Consider the following 23881-nt stretch of genomic DNA (forward strand, 5'->3'; position numbering starts at 1 on the left):
CAAGTTTAGTAATTCCTTCAGGAGCTCTTTTAGGGCAGGCCTGGTGGTGACAAAATCTCTCAGCATTTGCTTGTCTGTAAACTATTTTATTTCTCCTTCACTTATGAAGCTTAGTTTGGCTGGATATGAAATTCTGGATTGAAAATTCTTTTCTTTAAGAATGTTGAATATTGGCCCCCACTCTCTTCTGGCTTGTAGGGTTTCTGCTGAGAGATCCACTGTTAGTCTGATGGGCTTCCCTTTGTGGGTAACCCGACCTTTCTCCCTGGCTGCCCTTAACATTTTTTCCTTCATTTCAACCTTGGTGAATCTGATGATTATGTGTCTTGGGGTTGCTCTTCTTGAGGAGTATCTTTGTGGTGTTCTCTGTATTTCCTGAATTTGAATGTTGGCCTGTCTTGCTAGATTGGGGAAGTTCTCCTGGATAATATCCTGCAGAGTGTTTTCCAACTTGTTTCCATTCTCCCCATCACTTTCAGATACACCAATCAGACGTAGATTTGGTCTTTTCACATAGTCCTATATTTCTTGGAGGCTTTGTTCATTTCTTTTTACTCTTTTTTCTCTAATCTTGTCTTCTTACTTTATTTCATTAATTTGATCTTCAGTCAGTGATATCCTTTCCTTCTGCTTGATTGAATGAGCCATTGAAGCTTGTGTTTGCTTCACGAAGTTCTTGTTCTGTGGTTTTCATCTCCATCTGGTCATTTAAGCTCTTCTCTACACTTGTTATTCTACTTAGCCATTCATCTAACCTTTTGTCAAGGTTTTTATCCTCCTTGTGATGGGCTAAAACATGCTCCTTTAGCTCAGGGAAGTTTGTTATTACAGACCTTCTGAATCCTGTTTCTGTCTACTCGTCAAACTCATTCTCCATCCAGTTTTGTTCCCTTGCTGGCGTGGAGTTGTGTTCCTTTGTAGAAGAGGCGTTCTGGTTTTTGCAATTTTCCACCTTTCTGCTCTGGTTTCTCACCATCTTTGTGGATTTATCTACCTTTGATCTTTGATGTTGCTGATCTATGGATGTGGTTTTGGTGTGGATGTCCTTTTTGTTGATGTTAATGTTGATGCTATTCCTTTCTGTTTGTTAGGTTTACTTCTACAGACAGGCCCCTCAGCTGCAGGTCTATTGGCGTTTGCTGGAGGTCCACTCTAGACCCTGTTTGCCTGGATATCACCAGTGGAGGCTGCAGAACAGCACATATTGCTGCCTGATCCTTCCTCTGGAAGCTTCCTCCCACAGGGGCGCCCACCTGTATGAGGTGTCTGTTGACCCCTACTGGGAGGTGTCTCCCAGTCAGGCTACATGGGGGTCAGGGACCCACTTGAGGAGGCAGTCTGTCTGTTATTGGAGCTCGAACACCATGCCGGGAGAACTACTGCTCTCTTCAGAGCTGCCAGGCAGTGAACTTTAAGTCTGGAGAAGCTGTCAGCCGCCTTTTGTTCAGATATACCCTGCCCCAACAGGTGGAGCCTAGAGAGGCAGTAGGCCTTGCTGAGCTGGGGTGGGCTCCACCCAGTTCAAGCTTCCCTGCCACTTTGTTTACCTTGTGAGCATGGAACTGCCTACTCAATCCTCAGCAAAGGTGGACTTCCCCCCCGCCCGCCAAGCTCCCGTGTCCCAGGTCAATCTCAGACTGCTGCACTAGCAGTGAGCAAGGCTCCGTGGGCATGGGATCTACCAAGCCAGGCACGGGAGGGGATCTCCTGGTCGGCTGGTTGCGAAGACTTTGGGAAAAGTGCAGTATTTGGGCAGGAGTGTACTGCTCCTCCAGGTACAGTCACTCACAGCTTTCCTTGGCCAGGAAAGGGAAATCCTATGACCCCTTGCACTTCCTCAGTGAGGCAACACCCCACTCTGCTTTGGCTTGCCCTCTGTGGGCTGCACCCACTGTCCATCCAGTCCCTGTGAGATGAACCAGGCACCTCTGTTGGAAATGCAGAAATCACTTGTCTTCTGCGTCAATCTCACTGGGAGTTGTAGACCAGAGCTGTTCTTGTTTGGCCATCTTGGAAGTGATCTTCTTTTTCTTTTAGCAGGAATAAAATAGGAAATCTTAGATTATGCTTTAATGCTGCCACATCTTGGAACATCTGTCATGAGAACTCTAGGGAGCCAGGGGTGGAGGTGAGGAATGATAAGAAAATTCTTATTAGACATTTTAACCAAGACTTGTTTCTTGTTGGTAAAGAGAAATGAACAAAGCCTCCAAGAAATATAGGACTATGTGAAAAGACCAAATCTACGTCTGATTGGTGTATCTGAAAGTGATGGGGAGAATGGAAACAAGTTGGAAAACACTCTGCAGGATATTATCCAGGAGAACTTCCCCAATCTAGCAAGACAGGCCAACATTCAAATTCAGGAAATACAGAGAACACCACAAAGATACTCCTCAAGAAGAGCAACCCCAAGACACATAATCATCAGATTACGTTGGATTGTGATCAAACCACTTTTGGAAATATTGCAAACAGACAAGCTGAAAAAAAAAAGGTGTATCTTGCTGTGGTTATACCCTGAAATTGAGCAAGAAGAAGCCAATGGTGGCTGGGCATGGTGGCTCATGCCTGTAATCCCAGCACTTTGGGAGGCTGAAGCAGGCGGATCATGAGGTCAGGAGATTGAGACCATCCTGGCTAACATGGTGAAACCCTGTCTCTACTAAAAATACAAAAAAAATTAGCCGGGCATGGTGGCGGGCACCTGTAGTCCCAGCTACTCAGGAGGCTGAGGTGGGAGAATGGCATGAACCCGGGAGGGAGAGCTTGCCATGAGCTGAGATCGTGCCACTGCACTCCAGCCTGGGTGACAGAGTGAGACTGCGTCCAAAAAAAAAAAAAAAAAAAAAAAAGGAAGACAATGGTTTAGTAGGTCGTGGCAGTATTCATTTAAGAATAGACACAGATCTGTTTGGTTATTGAAAGACTACACAGTGGCAATACTGCACTCGCTTATTGCCAAACTGACTAACTGGGGTTTCAGATTTGATGTTCCTTTTAGATGTATTTTGTAAGTAACTTAGTAAAAGACTGAATTGGCAGCTTTAAATGCTGTTTGTTCACTCCTCGTCCACTCCACTGTTAAATCATTTGACACAGAGTAGGCAAAGACAGGCTCATTACTTTTCTTTTTTTTCTTTTCTTTCTTTTATTTATTTATTTTTTTTGAGACAGAGTCTCGTTCTGCCGCCCAGGCTGGAGTGCAGTGGCGAGATCTCGGCTCACTGCAAGCTCCACCTCCTGGGTTCAGGCCATTCTCCTGCATCAGCCTCCTGGTAGCTGGGACTTCAGGTGCCTGACACCACGCCCGGCTAATTTTTTGTATTTTTAGTAGAGACGGGGTTTCACCATGTTAGTCAGGATGGTCTTGATCTCCTGACCTCGTTATCCGCCCGCCTAGCCTCCCAAAGTGCTGGGATTACAGGCATGAGCCACCGCTCCTGGCCCAGGCTCATTACTTTTCTAAAATGAAGAGTGACCCTTCGTAGGGTAGCATTTGAAATAAATAGAGCCAAATGGAGGGAGACTCCATATCTGAATTTCTCTTTGAGGAAGTTGACTGAGTCAAAAATTATAACCTGTTTGGAAAAAGACAAATACACATACACACCATGATTTATTTATAGAGTTCAATTATATGTAATAATTTAGTAGGAGAAATTGTGAGCATCCATTTTGAAAGTTTCCAAGTTTATTTTGTAATACTGTACCTTCATTGTTCTAGTTCAATATGCTGTCACCTTTGTGAGCTCAGTTTTTACCGTTGGCCAGTTATGTTAAATTTTATTAAGCATGTCATCCTTTCACCAGAACTGTAGATTGTATGCAATGTAGAAGGATTAAAAATCTAACATTTGTGCTCTCCTTATTAAGCTTAGACTAAGTGGCATTGCTAATAACAATAAATGCTTGTTCTCTCTTCTCTCATTGGCGTTGCCATTCTCTTGGCTCCTCTCACCTAACAACCTTGTATTGTTGTCTTAGCTTCTTATTTAAATACGCTATTGTAATTGAACTTTTAAATATATCTATTTCTAATCTCTCCCAATAGATTGTAATGTGAGGAAGGGATCACGCCTATTTATCTTTAGCTAGTTTAGAGAGTCTAACAAAGTTCATTGAGAGTCACTTCAGAGACACTCAAGAAATATTGTTGAATTACTTCTGACAATCATTTTATATTTTAGCACATCGTAGTCAAGAACTTCTGTCAATGTTAATTAACTGTTAGTAGAGAAAGTGTGATAGAGGTTGATCATAAAAAAAGGCAAAATTCCCACTTTGGTTAAATGTTTTCTTTTTTTTTTTCTTTTTGGAAGGTTGACACTTTCTTTTATAAAAAGGGTATTTTCCCATTTGAAGCATCATTGGTGAAGTTTTGATCTTTCTTTGGTATTTGCAACATTCACACTGGCACCTTCTAAAGCAGAAACTTTGTCACTCCCCTTTTTTGAAAGAAACTTGACCCTTAGCATGACAGAAAGGGAGCTTGCTAAGGCTTGTGGGAAGACAACTGTTTACTCCAGGAAACAATTGTTTAATGTACCTGCTCTGTGTCTTTGGAGAGAAGAATACCCTGAATCTCAAAAATCTAACGTGGACAGAAATGACTTGGAATTCTTTCGGTAGAGGTGAGGGGTGTGGTTTACTGTTTGAAAAATGTTTATTTAAATTCCTGGACAGTGCATTGTCCACTTGCAAATGCATTTATTTGCTGAAAAGGGTATCAATAGCCTTTTAACTCCAAAGTCATTTTTATCCTGGAAGAAATTTAAATTTTATTTCTAAATGAACCCTTGTGACACCTATTCCTCTTGGTTCTGGCAATATATGGTTTTCAGTCTCATGCGTTCACTGTGTCCCTTTATTTTAAGTCCTATTAGGGAAATTAGGAAATTACCATCACCAGATGCTCCCTTATAAGGGTGTGTTACAGTGAACATGTGCGTATAGGTGCCTATAGGTGTAGACAATTAATTGGCCGGGTGCAGTGGCTCATGCCTGTAATCCCAGCACTTTGGGAGGCCGAGTTGGACGGATCATGAGGTCAGGAGTTCGAGACCAGCCTGACCAACATGGTGAAACCCCGTCTCTACTAAAAATACAAAAATTAGCCGGGTTTGGTGGTGTGCGCCTGTAATCCCAGCTACTCAGGAGGCTGAGGCAGAAGAATCACTTGAAGTGAGCTGAGATCACGCCACTGCACTCTAGCCTGGGCGACAGAGCTAGACTCTGTCTCAGAAAAAAAAAAAGGCAATAATTATTTATATATTAGAAATCTCCACTTGAGTGCAGGAGTTTGAAGCTGCAGTGATGCAAGCTCATGAGACTGCATTCCAGCCTGGGTGAAACAGCAAGACCCTATCTTGGAAAAAAAAATTAAAGGAATAGATTCCTTCTTGGAAATAAACTTAATATGTGAAATTTTGGACTTGAAAATTTGATCAAGTTAGGAAACATTTTTTTAACTTTCCCTGAAGATTCAAAGCTGAACAAAAGTTCATATTTGACATGGCAGAACCTATTAGCAAAGTGTGATTATGGCCAATTCTGCTCAGCTTTATGGAGATGTAGAACACACTAGTAGGTATGTGTACTTGTCATCAGGCAATCTCAGGGCATGGGAGAAATACTTGGTCATTACTCTCCAACTGATGGCTGGAGAGTAATTACTTCAGTGAAGGTACACTATCATGCCTAGTGATACCAGGCCTGGTGACCATTTTAACTTAGCACAATGAGTCATGTTCTCAACAAAGTAAGCATTCAATAAGGTAGGAAAAGCCTCAAAAAATGATTTATCTTAAAGGTCCTCTGCTCATGCAAATGTGACTGATGACATTCTGCCAGGGTCATGTATGTAAAATTCTTAGCATGTCTCTTCACTCATTCAAAAAAAAAAATCTGTTGGAATGCAAGTTCCCTCAAAGTATGGGGTTTTCACATGCTGCCCAGGCCAGTCTTGAATTCCTGGGCTCAAGCAATCCTCCTGCTTCAGCCTCCCAAAATGCTGGGATTACAGATGTGATCCACCGTGCCCAGCCTTGAAAGTACAGTCTTAATAGGACATCTTTATATCTACTCAAATTTGTAAATATGCTAATGATCGACAAATTACTTGACACACTTGATATTGACTGAACCCACCTACTGTACCTCAGAAGTTGAAACCATTGATTTAATGGAACCTTTCATCAAGTGCATTAGTCCACTAGACACTCCTATTTATTGAGTTTTACATTGATTTTTCTCAGTTCAAAAGAGGGCATATGTTACATTTAGGAATGAAAGTTTGATTTTATAAGCCAATTAAAAAACAGAATTCCCATTAGAAAAATTACCTTGTAGCAAGTTTTGCTAGATTCTAACTGATCTTTAAAGAGGGACATTCAGTACTCTAATCTAAATAGCATTGAAAACTTTCAGTTTCTTTTGGGAGAAATTGAGAATTATTTTCCTGAGGTTATGTGATGATAGAGAAAATTATTTAATCACAATCACAAGCAACTTAGAAAGACAAAAACACAACTTTTATGCATATATGCATGTATGTGGGGGTAGATGGAGGGGTGTAAATCCAGAGAGGGACTTGACTGTATGTGAGTTTCTTATTTTGCATTTTTATTCTCATTGGCAGACAGATTTATTTTATTTTATTTTTTGATGACAACACTCCATGTGTCTTTATTTTAATGTGATTCCATGAAGAAACTTGCTTATTGATTACGGTCCTATAGCTCAGAAATGTTAAGTTATGGTTTTAAATAGGGGTTAATTACCATTGATGTGTGAATTCAGGTTCTAAAAGAAATGCATATCCGAAGAGAAACTGAACTGAATAGTATTAATTTTACTGTTTTCAAAGCTCTCTTCTAGCTATGATAAGGAGACAGAATACATGTGCCATCTCCACCTGGTTATCTAGATGAACATACTAGGTTGGTGCAAAGGTAATTGCAGTTTTTGCTATTGAAGGTAATGACCAAAACTGCAATTACATTTGCACCAACCTAATACATAATACACATAAAAGATACCTTAGCAGCACATGATAAGGGCTAATGAATGGTACAGATATATTGCAAACTTTATAGTTTGTAGGATTAGCTAATATATTCTTGTTCAGTTTCTGTTTTGAACACTGAAAATTGAGACTTGAATGACTCTTGAAGCTTGTGAAATTTGTCAAGGAAAGATTCATTTCTATTGCATATACAATTCTTGTTAAGATGGGAAGCAGACGCATCATTTGGAAAAACTTTCTTGAAAGGCTGAAACTAAGAGAGGCTTGTAGAGTATCAGAAAACATAACTTTTCACTACACATAATTTGGAGTTAACTGCATTTTTAGATATTGATATGCATCAGTTAGTTTTGCATGTACATCATTAAATAATGAGAATTTTCAATGGAAAAAAAAAAGAGAAATTCAACTTGATAAAAAGACCAGTGGACCAAAAGCTCTTCAATATACTTGTGAGGCATTATTAACAATACAATAATAAAGAGGGAAAATCATATAACTTCTGTGAAACCACAATCTTTGTTCTGTCTGAATTCATTTCTGCCAGCTCACAAACATTTGACTTTTGTTGAATTTGGAAAATACGGTTTCTTGTCCTTTGGGTCCTAGATTAAGAAGAAACAACAAGATGTGCTTGGTTTCCTAGAAGCCAACAAAATAGGATTTGAAGAAAAAGATATTGCAGCCAATGAAGAGAATCGGAAGTGGATGAGAGAAAATGTACCTGAAAATAGTCGACCAGCCACAGGGTACCCCCTGCCACCTCAGATTTTCAATGAAAGCCAGTATCGCGGGGTAAGAAAACAATTTAAATTCTTGTTTATTGTAATAGATTGCCCCAAATCTATCCATTATTTTCACCTCTGCCTCCAAGCCTGCATATATATAGTCATATCTCTTGCATATAGTCACTTGTCCTTTCCATCCACTCAAAGGCTGGATGTAGACAATGGCTACATTTTCTAAATATGTTTGCTATTGATTATGCATCACAGCCAAATTTAGGAAAGTTTATTTGTTACTTTTTGAGAATGTGTTGTGGCTTATAAGATGACAGTAGGAATCCCAACCAAATTTAGTCATGTGAAGATTCTCTTGCATTCCCCAGGTTGAAACCTCTTAGAAGTTTGGTTGCTCTTCTGGTCATGCATCATGGACATCTCATTGCCTTTCTCAAAACACAGCAAAGATTAACTGTTCTTCTGGCCTTGGGCATGTCTAGCTAATATCTAGTCTATTGTAGGCTCTGAGAAAAACTCAACCTAAGTGAATAATGGGACAGAAATATGGTGAATGGAAACAACAGTGTCTGACCAGAAATAAACATCTTCTTACTCGGAAATAGGTGGCTGTTTTGCATGGTGGAGGAAGCTGCAGGCAGATTTAAATTCCATGTGATGTGGAATAAATCATTCTGCAGTTTTTGTGACATAGAATAGCATACTTTTCAACCTATATTAAATAAGATCCGGAAGCCTTGCCTCTTTATTACTCCTCATTCCTTCCAGAATTCTAGTATTATGGAAGTTAGTCTGTCTGTCCCCAAGGAGGTAGATGATTCTGTCGACCAGTCAGGTCATTCCGAATAAATCTCCTTTTTTTTTGAGATGGAGTTTCCCTCTTGTTGCCCAGGCTGGAGTGCAGTGGCATGATCTTGGCTCACTGCAACCTCCGCCTCCCAGGCTCAAGCGATTCTCCTGCCTCAACCTTCCAAGTAGCTGGGATTACAGGCATGTGCCACCACACCTGGCTAATTTTGTATTTTTAGTAGAGACGGGGTTTCTCCATGTTGGTCAGGCTGGTCTCAAACTCCCGACCTTAGGTGATCCGCCCGCCTCGGCCTCCCAAAGTGTTGGGATTACAGGCGTGAGCCACTGCTCTCGGCTGAATAAATTTCCTTTTTTTTCTTTTATTGGTTGCATATTGCTAATTCATCTTATTTTCTCTTCATCAAGGACTATGATGCCTTCTTTGAAGCCAGAGAAAATAATGCAGTGTATGCCTTCTTAGGCTTGACAGCCCCACCTGGTTCAAAGGTATGATACCCTTTTTTTCCTGCTATATAGGTCATTTTATTGCTGCTGAACTTTTTTAATTAGTAAGATTTTCATTTTTGTTAAGTATTCAGATTAAGTCAGAGACAGTCCTTTATAGCAAAAAGTGCCTTCTCTGCATCCACTTAATTCCTATTAGGGCAGAAAGATGTGCATAACCAAATGCATAAACTATGTGTTTAGCAGGTAGGTAGAGTGACTTCCCCATCAAGCTGCCCATGGGAGCAAATTTCTTATTGACCTACGCACAGAAAAGTGCTTAGCAATTTTAAAGCCTTCATTATTCCAGCTGTCCTGCGTGGTTCTACATCGACAGTAAGCATCTTAGTTCATGGTAATCTCCTTGGCAGCACTTATTGTCTTTGTGTGAGAGCAAATGATAGAGTCATCCATTCAAGTTAATTAAGAGCATCTGCATTGCAAAACTGGTCACTAAATTGCTCGCCAAATTTGAGGCTTTTTTCCTGCCAACACAAATTAATTTTTTAAGTAGCAGCATTTTCAGGAGAGACCAAATAAAGAAAGCAACAATAAAATTATCTGTCTAGTGAGATGTCCCCAAACTATCAACTTTAAACATACCTTTGCCTTTTATAGTAGTTCTTCACACAAACTGCCTTAATCAAAATGCGTGTCTGTTGCTCTGTCATTTTATGTTTTGCTCTTAGCAACTAATTGTATGTTAGACAGATTCTTTGAACTCCAATTCCCTCTCCTATTTTAAAAGGCTGTGTTATTGTCTGTTTTCACTAGACAAAAATTTACTAGTACTGTGTTCATGTCATTGTAAAATGGTTTTCTTGCCGAACTTTCTTTTCCCGTGGATAAAATGTTATATTTTAGGCTTTGTACAATTTGAGCCATAAGAAAAGTGAGGTAAGGCACTTTTCTTTAAATAAGATAGAGGACTAGATTGCAGCATCTGCAATCCAGACAGAGCAGCATCTGGAGGCTTGCATTGTGAATTTTAGCCCCAAATAGACTGCAAGAACAAACCGGCAATCCTGAGAGGACCCACAGACCCTCTCAAGGAAGTGGACTGCTCATGTAGGACTCAGGAGACACCCCAAATACTGTGAGTGCCCCAACTGAGTAAGTGGAAAAGGGAGACACTCCTCTCCCGAACAGATACCCTCACTGGAGAAACTGAAGGTCTGTTTGCGGGAGAAGTTTCCAACTTTACCTGGAGCTGAGTCAAGTTAGAGAGTCCAGCGAAATACAGGGGTAAAGGAAGCAACAGGAAGGCCCTGGTATCTCGCTGGGTCCCCAGGCAGCTCATTTCTGCCTGGCACCATAGGGATCCATCGGGAGGGTGGCCAGAGGAGCAGGGGTTAAAACTCCACAGAAAGAAGGAATTCTCTAGCCAAATTTTGTAACAATTCGAACAGGGAAGAAGCCTCCTGGCCAGAACTTGGGGGAGGGTGCAAATCTCGCTTGCAGACTTCACAGGCAAGGGAAGAACTAAAACCCTTTTCTTTCGCAGCTGGGAGGTGGATAGCCTTGGGTGAATTTTTAAGCCCCTCTTGCCCTCCACCTGGAAACAGACTCAGGGCTGTTGGACGGGGGCTTGGTGGAAGTGAGACCAACCCTTCGGTTTACCTGGGAGCTGAGTGAGGCCTGTGACTGCTGATTTTACAGGACTTCCCTGATAATCTGCGTGACTCAGCAGAGGAAGCCATCCTAGGTATAGAACTCCAGTGACCTGGGAATCTCACCCCCACCCCTCACAGCAGCCACAGCAAGACCCACCCGAGGAGAGTCTGAGCTCAGACATGCCCAGCCCCTCCCCCACCTGATGGTCCTTCCTTTTCCACCCTGGTAGTGGAAGACAAAAAGCATATAATCTTGGAAGTTCTTGGGCCCTGCCTACTGCGGGTCCCTCTCCACAATACTACAGCTGATGGTTTCTGGAAAGCGCCACCTCCTGGCCAACCAGCATAAAAATAGAGCATTAAACCACCAAAGCTTAGGACCCTCACGGAGTCCATTGCACCCTCCACCTCCTCCACCAGACCAGGCACTGGTATGCACGGCTGAGAGACCCATAGATGGTTCACATCGCAGGACTCTGTGCAGACAACTGCCAGTACCAACCAGGAGCTGGGTAGACTCGCTGGGTAGCTAGACCCAGAAGAGAGACAACAATCACTGCAGTTTGGCTCACAGGAAGCCACATCCACAGGAAAAGGGGGAGAGTACTACATCAAGGGAGCACCCCCATGGGACAAAATAATCTGAACAACAGCCTTCAGCCTTAGACCTTCCCTCTGACAGAGCCTACCCAAGTGAGAAGGAACCAGAAAACCAAGAGTGGTCATATGACAAAACAGTTCCCTTCAACATCTGCAAAAAATCACACTAGTTCACCAGCAATGATCCAAATCAAGAGGAAATCCCTGATTTACCTGAAAAAGAATTCAGGGGGTTAGTTATTAAGCTAATCAGGGAGGGAACAGAGAAAGGCAAAGCCCAATGCAAGGAAATCCAAAAAATGATACGAAAAGTAAAGGGAGAAATATTCAATGAAATAGACAGTTTAAAGAAAAAAACAATCAAAAATTCAGGAAACTTTGGATGCACTTTTAGAAACACGAAATGCTTTGGAAAGTCTCAGCAATAGAATTGAACAAGTAGAAGAAAGAAATTCAGAGCTCAAAGGCAAGGTCTTTGAATTAACCCAATCCAACAAAGACAAAGAAAAAAGAATAAGAAAATACGAACAAAGCCTCCAAGAAGTCTGAGATTATGTTAAACGACCAAACCTAAGAATAATTGGAGTTCCTGAGGAAGAAGAGAATTCTAAAATCTTGGAAAACATATTTGGGGGAATAATCAAGGAAAACTTCCCTGGCCTAGCTAGATATATATACATCCAAATACAAGAAGCACAAAGAACACCTGGGAAATCCATTCCAAAAAGATCTTCGCCTTAGGCACATTGTCATCAGGTTATCCAAAGTTAAGACAAAGGAAATAAGAGCTGTGAGACAGAAGCACTAGGTAACCTATAAAGGAAAACCTATCAGATTAACTGCAGATTTCTCAGCAAAAACCCTACAAGCTAGAAGGGATTAAGGCCCTATCTTCAGCCTCCTTAAACAAAATGATTATCAGCCAACAATTTTGTATCCAGTGAAACTAAGCATCATATATGAAGGAAAGATTCAGCTCTTTTCAGACAAACAAATGCTGAGAGAATTCGCCATTATCAAGCCACCACTACAGGAGCTCTAAATCTTGAAAGGAATCCTGGAAACACATCAAAACAGAACCTCTTTAAGGCATAAATCACACAGGACCTATAAAACAAAAATATAAGCTTGAAAGCAAAAGCAAAAAACAACAATGAAAAAATCTAGAGTACACAGGCAACAAAGAGCACAATGAATGCAATGGTACCTCACATTTCCATGCTATCATTGAATGTAAATGGCTTAAATGCTTCACTTGAAAGATACAGAACTGCAGAATGGATAAGAACTCGCCAACCAACTATCTGCTGCCTTCAGGAGACTCACCTAACACATAAGGAGGCACATAAAGTAAAGGGGTGGAAAAAGGTATTTCATGCATATGGACACCAAATGAGAGTGGGGCAACTATTCTTATAACAGACAAAGCAAACTTTAAAGCAACAGTGGTAAAAGAGACAAAGAGGGACATTATATAATGGTGAAAGACCTTATCCAACAGGAAAATATCACAATCTTAAACATATATGCACCTAACACTGGAGCTTTCAAATTTATAAAACAATTACTAATAGACCCAAGAAATGAGATAGACAGCAACACAATAATAGTGGGGGAATTCAATATCCCACTGACAGCACTAGACAGGTCATCAACACAGAAAGTCAACAAAGAAACAATGGATTTAAACTATACCTTGGAGCAAATGAACTTAACAGATACATACAGAACATTTTATCCAACTGCAGAATACACATTCTATTCAACAGCACATGGAACTTTCTCCAACATAGACCATATGATAGGCCATAAAATGAGCCTCAATAAATTTAAGAAAATTGATATTATATCAAGCACTTTCTGAGACCACAGTGGAATAAAACTGGAAATCAACGCCAAAAGGAACCTTCAAAACCATGGAAATACATGGAAATTAAATAACCTGCTCCTGAATGAGCATTGGGTTAAAAACAAAATCAAGATGGAAATTAAAAAATTCTTTAAACTGAATGACAGTAATGACACAACCTATCAAAACCTCTGGGATACAGCAAAGGCGGTGCTAAGAGGAAAGTTTATGGCCCTAAACGCCTACATCAAAAAGTCTGAAAGAGCACAAACAATCTAAGGTCACACTTCAAAGAACTAGAGAAACAAGAACAAACCAAACCCAAACCCAGCAGAAGAAAGAAATAACCAAGATCAGAACATAACTAAATTAAATTGAAACAAAAAAATACAAAAGATAAATGAAACAAAAAGCTGGTTCTTTGAAAAGATTAAAATGGATAGACCATTAGCAAGATTAACCAAGAAAAGAATAAAGAAAATCCAAATAACTTCACTAAGAAATGAAACAGGAAATATTATAACTGACACCACTGAAATACATAAGATCATTCAAGGCTAATATGAACACCTCTATGCGCATAAACTAGAAAACCTAGAAGAGAATGGATAAATTCCCGGAAAAGTATCACTTTCCTAGCTTAAATCAGAAAGAATCAGATACATTTAAAAGACCAATAACAGGCATCAAGATTGAAATGGTAATTTAAAAATTACCAACCAAAAAGTCCAGGATTAGCCTGATTCACAGAAGAATTCTACTAGACTTTCAAAGAAGAATTAATACCAATCTGTTGGACTCTATTCCACAAGATAATGAAAGAAGGAACCCTCTCTAACTCATTCTATGAAGCCAGCATCTCCCTAATACCAAAATCAGGAAAGGACACAACCAAAAAAGAAAACTACAGACCAATATCCTTGATGAACATAGATGCTAAAATCCTTAAGAGAATACTAGTTAACTGAATCCAACAAAACAGAAAAAAGATAATCCACCATGATCAAATGGGTTTCATACCAGGGATGCAGGGATGGTTTAACACACACAAGTCAATAAATGTGATGCACCACATAAACAGAATTAAAAACAAAAATTACATAATCAGCTCAATAGATGCAGAAAAAGCATTCAACAAAATCCAGCATCACTTTATGATTAAAACTCTCAGCAGAATCAGCATACAAGGGACATACCTTAATGTAATAAAAGCCACCTATGACAAACCCACAGCCAACATAATACAGAATGGGGAAAAGTTGAAAGCATTCCCACTGAGAACTAGAGCAAGACATGGATGCCCACTGTCACCACTTCTCTTCAACATGGTACTGGAAGTCTTAGCCATTGCAATCAGACAAGAGAAAGAAATAAAGGGCATCCAAATTGGTAAAAAGGAAGTCAATTGGTCACTGTTTGCTGATGATAGGATCATTTATCTTGAAAACCCTAAGGACTCCTCCAGAAAGCTCCTAGAATGATAAAAGAATTCAGCAAAATTTCCAGATCCAAGATTAATATACACAAATCAGTAGCTCTTCTATACACCAACAGTGACCAAGTGGAGAATCAAATCAAGAACTCAACCCCTTTTATGTTAGCTGAAAAAAAAAAAAAACCCACTTAGGAATATACCTAACCAAGGAGTAGAAAGACCTCTACAAGGAAAACTGCAAAATACTGCTGAAAGAAATCATAGATAACACAAAAATGGAAACACATCCCATGCTCATGGATGGATACAATCAATATTGTGAAAATGACCAAACTGCCAAAAGCAATCCACAAATTCAATGCAATTCCCATTAAAATACCACTATCATTCTTTATAGAAAAAAAATCCTAAAATTCATATGAAATCAAAAAGTGATTGAGAGGGCCTAAAATGGGACAGCAGTTTTGGAAAGGAAAAGATGGATTTTGGAGCCTCCCCCCACCAAAAAAAAAAAAAAAGTTACAGGATTTAGGAATTAATGAGTTGCTTGTGCCTGTAAAGACCTGAGCGGGATTAAAGCTAGCCATGGGATCTCTAACCTTGGTGATTGGGAAATGAAGCAAAGATCATGGAGGAAATAGAAAAGTCAGTGATCCAGCGAAGAAGTTAGCCTTGGAAAGAGCATGTGGTGTTCTGAGAGTGGATGGAATTAGGAGAAAGGAATAAAAATAAAGAGAAATTTTAATGTGTGGGAAGGTTAGGGAAAGTCAGATTTGAAAGTATAAGGCAGAAGGAAAACTTATCCGCAAGGAGTGAGGGGAAATTTGAAACATTAAATCCCTGAGGAGAATTGAACAGATTCAGTTGAAAATTGGCTAGGGAATAGGCTAAGATCATAAATAAATAAATAAATAAATAAATAAATAAACAGACAAATAAATAAAAAACAGCTAAGCAGGGACCAGCAGTAGTTAGAATTGATGGGCCCATAGGAAGCTAGACATCTTGGTTACCATGTTTCTTCCATCATTGCTTAAGCCCAGGAGTAGGAATAGAGTAAATGAATAGTGAATGTTATGAAGGATGGGCAAGAAGGACCTGATAGACTGGGTTAACAAGAATAGGTGTGGTATTGACAATGAACATGAAGAGTGGATTGGTGATAGGGAGATTTTGAATTTTGGTATTTAATAGGTTTTTCCAAGACTAGAAGTGATCCATTTCATGTCAGAATGATATTTTTATACTTCAGCTCAATTTCTAGAGTTTTCCCCTTTAACAGGATAATAAGCCTTCAACAAAGAACCAGATGAACAGAAAGTATACTAAATAAGAAAGACAACTAGTTAACCCGCATTGAAAAAGTGAATTGATAATAAAAGTTATATGATAAAATGAGATAAAATGTTTAGCTGTAAAGTCAGCAAAACTAAAACAAAATGATAATAGTGCTGAGAAGGGTGGATTGAAACAGTTGCTGTAATACGTTACTGATGTTGGCATCAATTGGTACTCCTTTTTGAAAACCAAAATGGCAAATACGTGTCAAGGATCTCAAAAATATTGGTACTCCTTCACCCAGTGGTTTCACACTGGGTATTATAATCAAGTGAAATAATCCTATACGTGGAAAAAGCTTCATAGATAAAAATGTGAATAGAAGTGTTAATTATAATCTTAAAACTTTGAAAAAAAGTTAAATGCTTAACATATTTAACAAGAGGTTCAACTAAATTAATTCATGCATTGAATGGACTTTATGGATAAAATATGAATCAAAGTATTATACTGTGTCTAATTCTGAACTTTAGAAACTAGTTAAGTATCCAACAATAGTGTCAACAAAAATAGTTTATCTACTGAATGAACTTGGACTGTCATGAAGAAAATGAAAATTTGTGAAAACATATATGTAAATGAGCTACAGAATTATTTTGAAAGTAAGGTTAATATTCTAATTACATTTAAAATGTATGGATAGGACAAAAAAAGAAACTGAAAGGTAGTTAATATGCATTTTCTCCTATTCTCTACTTTTAAATAATTATCAAACATACTCTTTACATTTAAAAAATAATTGAAACCAATGCACTGGAGAGCTTGATATTGAAAAGTACTCTGTGTCAAATATTTCCATAAGGCAAAGAATCCTTCTGTGTAAGACAAATAATTGTTGTATTCTTTTTTATATTGGATTGTTTAAAACAAGGTATGTATTTGTCTACTGTGATTCACTCAGTTTTGTCAATATGAAATATTTCTTAGTACTGGCATTTCTTACTTTAAAGTGGAGATGATGGTTTTGAGATATGAAATAAGATCACTGATATTTTTACCACAAAATAAATATTTGGTGATGCTTGTGCAGAAAGGAAAACGACTCTATTGGCAAAGGCATGTTCACTTATGTTGAAAGAATAGAGGGTATGGGTCAGAGAAATGTCCTCATTAACTTTAGTTGAATTAAACTGCTCCAGGGAGGAGCTCTGGAGTCCATCTCTGCTGTGAGATTTGAAGCAATCCTATTTATACTGAATTCATCCTATTTTTACTACATCTCCAAGAGAGACTGCATGTTCATAAATTTAGCTGTGGTATTGATTTTAGCTACTAGGCAAAAAAAAAAAAAAAAAAATAGAGAGAGAGAGAGAGGGGAAAAGCAGGAAAGAAGGATGGATGCCTATAATGGGCCAAACACTGAGATAGGCACCTCAGGTACATCTCATTTTATCTTTCCACCATCCCTTTAGGATAGATATAATTAGAAGCACTTTAGAGAGGATAATTTAAGTAATTTGTCGAAGGGTATATAATGATTTAGTAGTAAAGCTGAAATTTTGGCCCAGGATTATCTGATTTAAAACCAATGCCTTTATGGAATGATGTTTACATTGGGAATACGGAGGAAGAGAACATTATATGCTTGCTCTTAAAGCTCTCTGTTTGATTAGATGACTCATTCTACAAATACTGACAATTTGCTTTTAGGCACTAATAACGAGTTCAGCTAAATTCACATATTTGATATATAAAATAAGATTAGAAAGGTAAATAATTTACTGTAACTTTGATGTGTTCTAAAGACAAATTATAAAGAATTTTGAGATGAATTTTGTTCTGGATTTCTATGCCAGTGATTTCTCCCATTAAAAATGATAACTTAAAGCTGCAGAATTTATGACAAATTATAGGAAAGATCGATAGTGTGTCACTTTAGGGAAATAAACTTCTTTCCCTATACGTGTAACTAGTATTAATCCAAAATACTAGTTACAAATCGAAATGAAGAAAACAATACAAAATGAAAGAAAACGTTGGTATTTTGAAAAGTTAAACAAAATTGACAAACTTTTAGCCAAACTAAGAAAAAAGTGGAGAAGATTTAAATAAAAATCATAGATGAAAATGAGACATTACAACTTATACTGCAGGAATTCAAAGGATTATTAGTGGCTGCTACAAGCAATTATATGCCAATAAATTGGAAAATCTAGAAGAAATAGACAAATTTCTAGACACGTACAATCAACCAAGATTGAACCATGAAGAAATCCAAAACCTGAACAGACCAATTACAAGTAAAAAGATCAAAGCCATAACAAAATGTTTATCAGTAAATAAAAGCCTGAAACCCACTGGCTTCACTGCTGAATTTTACCCAACATTTAAAGAAATGCTAATACCAAACACTGCATGTTCTCATTCCTAAGTGGGAGTTGAACAATGAGAACACATAGACACAGGGAGGGGAACATCACACACCGGGACCTGTCTGTGGGTGGGGGAGTAGGGGAGGGACAACATTAGGAGAAATACTTAATGTAGGTGACGGGTTGACAGGTGCAGCAAACCACAAGGGCATGTGTATACCTATGTAACAAAACTGCATGTTCTGCACATGCAACCCAGAACTTAAAGTATAATAATAAAAAAGAAATGGCAATACCAATTTTACTCAAACTATTCTGATAAATAGAGGAGGAACGAATAGTTCCAAAATCATTCTACAAGGCCAATATTACCCTGGTGCCAAAATCACACTAGAATACATAAAAAAGAAAAAGGAAGAAGGAAGGAAGGAAGGAAAGAAAGAAAGAAAGAAAGAGAAAGAAAGAAACTACAGGACAATATCTCTGATGAATACTGATACAAAATTTTTCAAAAATATATTAGCAAACAGAATTCAGCACTATATTAGAAAGATCATTCATCCTGACCAAGTGAGAATTTTTTCTGGAATGCAATGATGGTTCAATATATGCAAATCAACCAATGTGACACATTATATCAACAGAATGAAGGATAACAACCATCTGATCATTTCAATTGATGCTGAAAAAGCAGTTGATATAATTCAACATCCCTTTAAGATAAAAGCCATCAAAAAGACTTAGTATAGAAGGAACATACTTCAACACAATAAAAGCCATATATGACTGAACCACAGCTAGTATCATACTGAATGAGGAAAAACTGAATGCCTTTCCTATAAGATATGGAGCACTACATTGATGCCACTTTCACCACTGTTATTTAACATAGTACTGGAAGTCTTAGCTAGAGCAACCAGCCAAGAAAAATACCTAAAGTTATCCAAACTCAAAATGAAGAAGTCAAATTATCCCTGTTTGCAAATGATATGATGTTGAATTCAAAGAGTTTTAAAGACTTCACCAAAAAACCATTAGGACTGATAAACAAATTCAGTAAAGTTGCAGGATGCAAAATCAACATACAAAGTCAGTAGCATTTCTATATGTCAACAGCAAATAATATGAAAAAGTAATATAAGAAGTAATTCCATTTACAATAGCCACAAATAAAATTAAATACCTAGGAATTAACTTAACCAAAGATCTTAAAGTTTTCTACAATGAAAATGTAAAACATTGATGAAAGAAATTGAAAATGACACAAAAAATTGAAAAAATATTCCATGTTCATGGATTGAAATAATCAATATCATTAAAATGTTCATACTGTCCAAAACAATCTACAGATTCAATTAATATAAAAATATCAACGACATTCTTCACAGAAATAAAAAAAATCTAAAATTCATGGGTAACTGCAAAAGACCCAGAATAGCCATAGCTATCCTAAGTGTAAAGAACAAAACTAGAGGAATCACATTACCTGACTTCAAATTATAATACAGAGCTATACTAATCAAAACAGCATGGTATTGGCATAAAAACAAACACATACACCAAGGTGACAGAATAGAGAACCCAGAAACAAATCCTCACACCTACGGTGAACTCATTTTTGACAAAGGTGCCAAGAACATACACTGGGGAAAAGAGAGTCACTTCAATAGATGGTGCTGGGAAAACTGGACATCCATATGCAGAAGAATGAAACTTGACCCCTATCTCTTGCCATATACAAAAACCATTTCACAATGAAGACTTAAATCTAATACCTCAAACTATGAAATGACTTCAAGAAAACACTATAGAAACTCTCCAGGACATTGATCTGGGCAAAAATTTGTTGAGAAATACCCCAAAAGCACAGGCAATGAAAGTAATCATGGACAAATGGGATCACATCAAGTTAAAAAGTTTCTTCACAACAAAGGAAACAATAAACAAAGTGAAGAGACAACCCAAAGAATGGGAGAAAATATTTGCAAACTACCCATCTGACAGGGGATCGGTAATGAGCATATATGAGAGGCTCAAACCACTCTATAGGGGCCATGCATGGTGGCTCAGACCTTTAATCCCAGCACTTTGGGAGACTAAGACCGGCAGATCACTTGAGGCTAGGAGTTTGAGACCTGCCTGACCAACAAGGTGAAACCCCGTCTCTACTAAAAATACAAAAATTAGCCGGGAGTAGTGGCACACATCTGTAAGACATGCTTCTCAGGAAGCTGAGACACGAAAATCACTTCAACCCAAAAGGTGGAGGTTGCAGTGAGCCAAGATTGTACCACTGCACTTCAGCCTGGTTGACAGAGTGAGACTGCTTCAAACAAACAAAAAACAACTCTATAGGAAAAATTCTAATAATCCTATTAAAATGTAGGCAAAAGATTTGAATAATCCTTTGTCAAAAGAAGACATATGAGTTGCAAACAGATGTGAAAGTGTGCTAAACATCACTGATCATTAGAGAAATGCAAATAAAAACTACAATGAGATATAATCTCCCCTCAGTTAATATGGCTTTTATCCAAAGGTCAGGCAATAATACATGCTGGTAAGGATGAGGAGAAAAGGGATCATTCATACACTGTTGGTGGGAATGTAAATTAATACAACCACTATACAGAACAGTTTGGAGGTTCCTCAAAAAACTAAAAGTAGAACTACCATATGATTCAGCAATCCTACTGCTGGGTATATACACTAAAAAAAGCAAATCAGTATATCAAAGAGATATCTGCAATCTCATGTTTGTTGCCACACTGTACACAATAGCCAAGATTTGGAAGTAACCTAAGTGTCCGTGAACAGATGAGTGGGTTAAGAAAATGTGGTACTTATACACAAAAGAGTAGTATTCAGCCATGAAAAAGAATGAGATCCAGTCATTTGCAACAAAATGGAGGGAACTGGAGATTACTATTTTAACTGATATAAGCCAAGAACAGAGAGACGATCACCATGTTCTCACTTATTTATGGGATCTAAAAATCAAGCAATTGAACTCATGGAGATAGAGAATAGAAAGATGGTTACCAGAGGTTGAGAAAGGTAGTGGGTGATTGAGAAGTGGGTTTGGTTAATGGCACAAAAAACAGAAACAATGAGTAAGATCTAGTATTTGATACCAAAATATGAGGACTACGGTCAAAAATAAATTAATTGTATACTTTAAAATAACTAATAATAATTATGTTGTTTATAATACAAACAATACATATTGGAGTTATGGATACCCCATTTACCCAGATGTGATTATTATCCATTGCATGCCTGTATCAAAACATGTCATATACCCCATAAATATATATACCTACTATGTACATACAAAAATTCAAAATAAAAAAAAACAACAAAATACTGGCTACAGAGCAATGTTAGGTCCTTAGAGGAAAAAGGATTTCATGTTAGGTCATTTTTGCATTATTATACAACTGCTTCTACAACTATGTATGCTATGTTTTTGAGGGGTCTTAGTATAAATTATTTTTTGAGTTATGTGTAGAAATTCTTGAAAGCTTGTTCTATAAAATGAAGCAAGATGCATACTGTGACTTTAACATATATTCATTTTGACATCTAAACACTGTTAAAGCTTCAGAAGAACTTAGGGACTTTTCCTTTTTTGACTAGGCATTTGCAAAGGTGAGTCTATTAGTTCATTCTCACACTGCTATAAACAACTACCCGAGACTGGGTAATTTATAAAGAAAAGAAGTTTAATTTACTTACAGTTCCACAGGCTATAAAGCAGGCATTTCTTGGGAGGCCTCGGGAAACTTACAGTCATGGTGGAAGGCAAAGGGGAAGCAAGCACATCTACACTTGTTGGCAGGAGGGGTTGAGTTAGGTGCTACACACTTTTAGACAAGCAGAAATAAGGGGATGGTGCTAAACCATTAGAAACCACCCCCCATGATCCAATCAGCTCTCACCAGGCCCCTCCTCCAACAACGAGAATTACAATTTGACATGAGATTTGGGTGGGAATGCAGAGCTGAACCATATCATTATGCCTCTGGCCCCTCCCAAATCTCATGTCCTTTTCACATTGCAAAATACCATCATCTCTTCTCAACAGTCTTCCAAAGTCTTAACTCCTTTCAGCATTAACTTAAAAGTCCAAGTCCAAAGTCTCATTTGAGATGAGGCAAGTCCATTTTTCCTATAAGCCTGTAAAATAAAAACAAGTTAGTTACTTCCAAGATACAGTAGGAGTACAGGCGTTAGGTAAGTGCTCCTATTACAAAAGGGGGAAATTGGCCAAAACTGACATAATTGCTCTATGTAAGACTGAAACCAAGTAGGACAATTATTACATCTTAAAGTTTCAAAATAATCTTCTTTGACTGCATGTCTCACATCCAGGGCACACTCATGCAAGGGATGTGATCCCAGGGCCTTGGGCAGCTCTGATCCTGCAGCTCTGCAGGGTACAGCCTTGGCAACTGCACTCATGGGCTGGTGATGAGTGCCTGTGGCTTTACCAGGTCCACGGTGCAAGCTGTGAGTGGATCTACCATTCTGCCTGGAGGCAGTGGCCCCTTTCTCACAGTTACACTAGGCAGTACCCCAGTGTGGCCTCTGTGTGGGGGCTCCAACCCCACATTTTCTCTCAGCACTGCCCCAGTAGAGGTTCTGCATGAGGGCTCCATGCTTGCAGCAGACTTCTGCCTGGACATCCAGGTATTTTCATACATCCTCTGAAATCTAGGCCGTGACTCCCAAGCTTCAACTCTTGCCTGCTGTACCCCCACAGCCTTAACATCATGTGGAAGTACCCAAGGCTTGTAGCTTCTATCATCTGGAGCAGTGGCCTGACACATATCTGGGGCCCTTTTAGCCATGGCTGTAGCTGGAGTGGCTGGAACATGAGTTGCCATATCCTGAGTCTGCACAGAGCAGTGGAGCTCTGTGCCTGGCCCACAAAACCATTTTACTATTCCAGGCCTCTGGGCTTTTGATGGCAGGGACTGCCATAAAGGCCTCTGAAATGCCCTGGAGGCATTTTCTTTATTGTCTTGGCTATTAACATTCAGCTCCCTTTACTTATGCAAATTTCTGCAGTCAGCTTGAATTTCTTCCCTGAAAATGGGTTTTTATTTTCTACCATATGCTTAGGTTTCAAATTTTCCAAACTTTTATTCTCTGCTTCCCTTTTCAATGTAAGTTGCAATTTCAGACCATTTCTTTGTGAATGTATATGAGCTATGCTGTTAGAAGCAGCCAGGCTACATCTTGAACACTTTGCTCCTTAGAAATTTCTTCCACCAGAGACCCTAAATCAGGGATGTCCAATCATTTGGCTTCCCTGGACCACAATGGAAAAAGAAGAATTGTCTTGGGCCACACATAAAATACAATGACACTAGTGATAGCTGATGAACTAAAAAATATTGCAAAAAAAAATCTCATAATGTTTTAAGAAAGTTTATGACTTTGTGTTGGATCACTGATATGGCTTGGCTCTGTGTCTGCATCCAAATCTCATCTTGAATTGTACTCCCACAATTCCCACGTGTTGTGGGAGAGACTCAGTGGGAGATAATTTGAATCATGGGGGCAGTTTCCCCCATACTGTTCTAGTGGTAGTGAATAAGTCTCGTGATCTGATAGTTTTATCAGAGGTTTCTGCTTTTGCATCTTTCTCATTTTCTCTTACTGCCAC

General features: G+C 38.6%; 1 protein-coding gene across 3 annotated transcripts in view; it reads left to right on the forward strand.

The window, feature by feature from the left end:
* SH3BGRL (SH3 domain binding glutamate rich protein like) overlaps positions 1-23881 on the forward strand; it is a 98194-nt gene that overhangs the window by 68946 nt on the left and 5367 nt on the right. For all 3 annotated transcript variants that reach the window (XM_004064452.5, XM_063702923.1, XM_055376917.2), the window contains exons 2-3: positions 7637-7822; positions 8983-9063. In XM_004064452.5, coding sequence (XP_004064500.1) covers positions 7637-7822; positions 8983-9063 — 267 coding nt within the window. The remainder of the gene's footprint in view (positions 1-7636; positions 7823-8982; positions 9064-23881) is intronic.

Source organism: Gorilla gorilla, chromosome X (genome assembly GCF_029281585.2).
Source record: "Gorilla gorilla gorilla isolate KB3781 chromosome X, NHGRI_mGorGor1-v2.1_pri, whole genome shotgun sequence".
Lineage (NCBI taxonomy): Eukaryota > Metazoa > Chordata > Mammalia > Primates > Hominidae > Gorilla > Gorilla gorilla.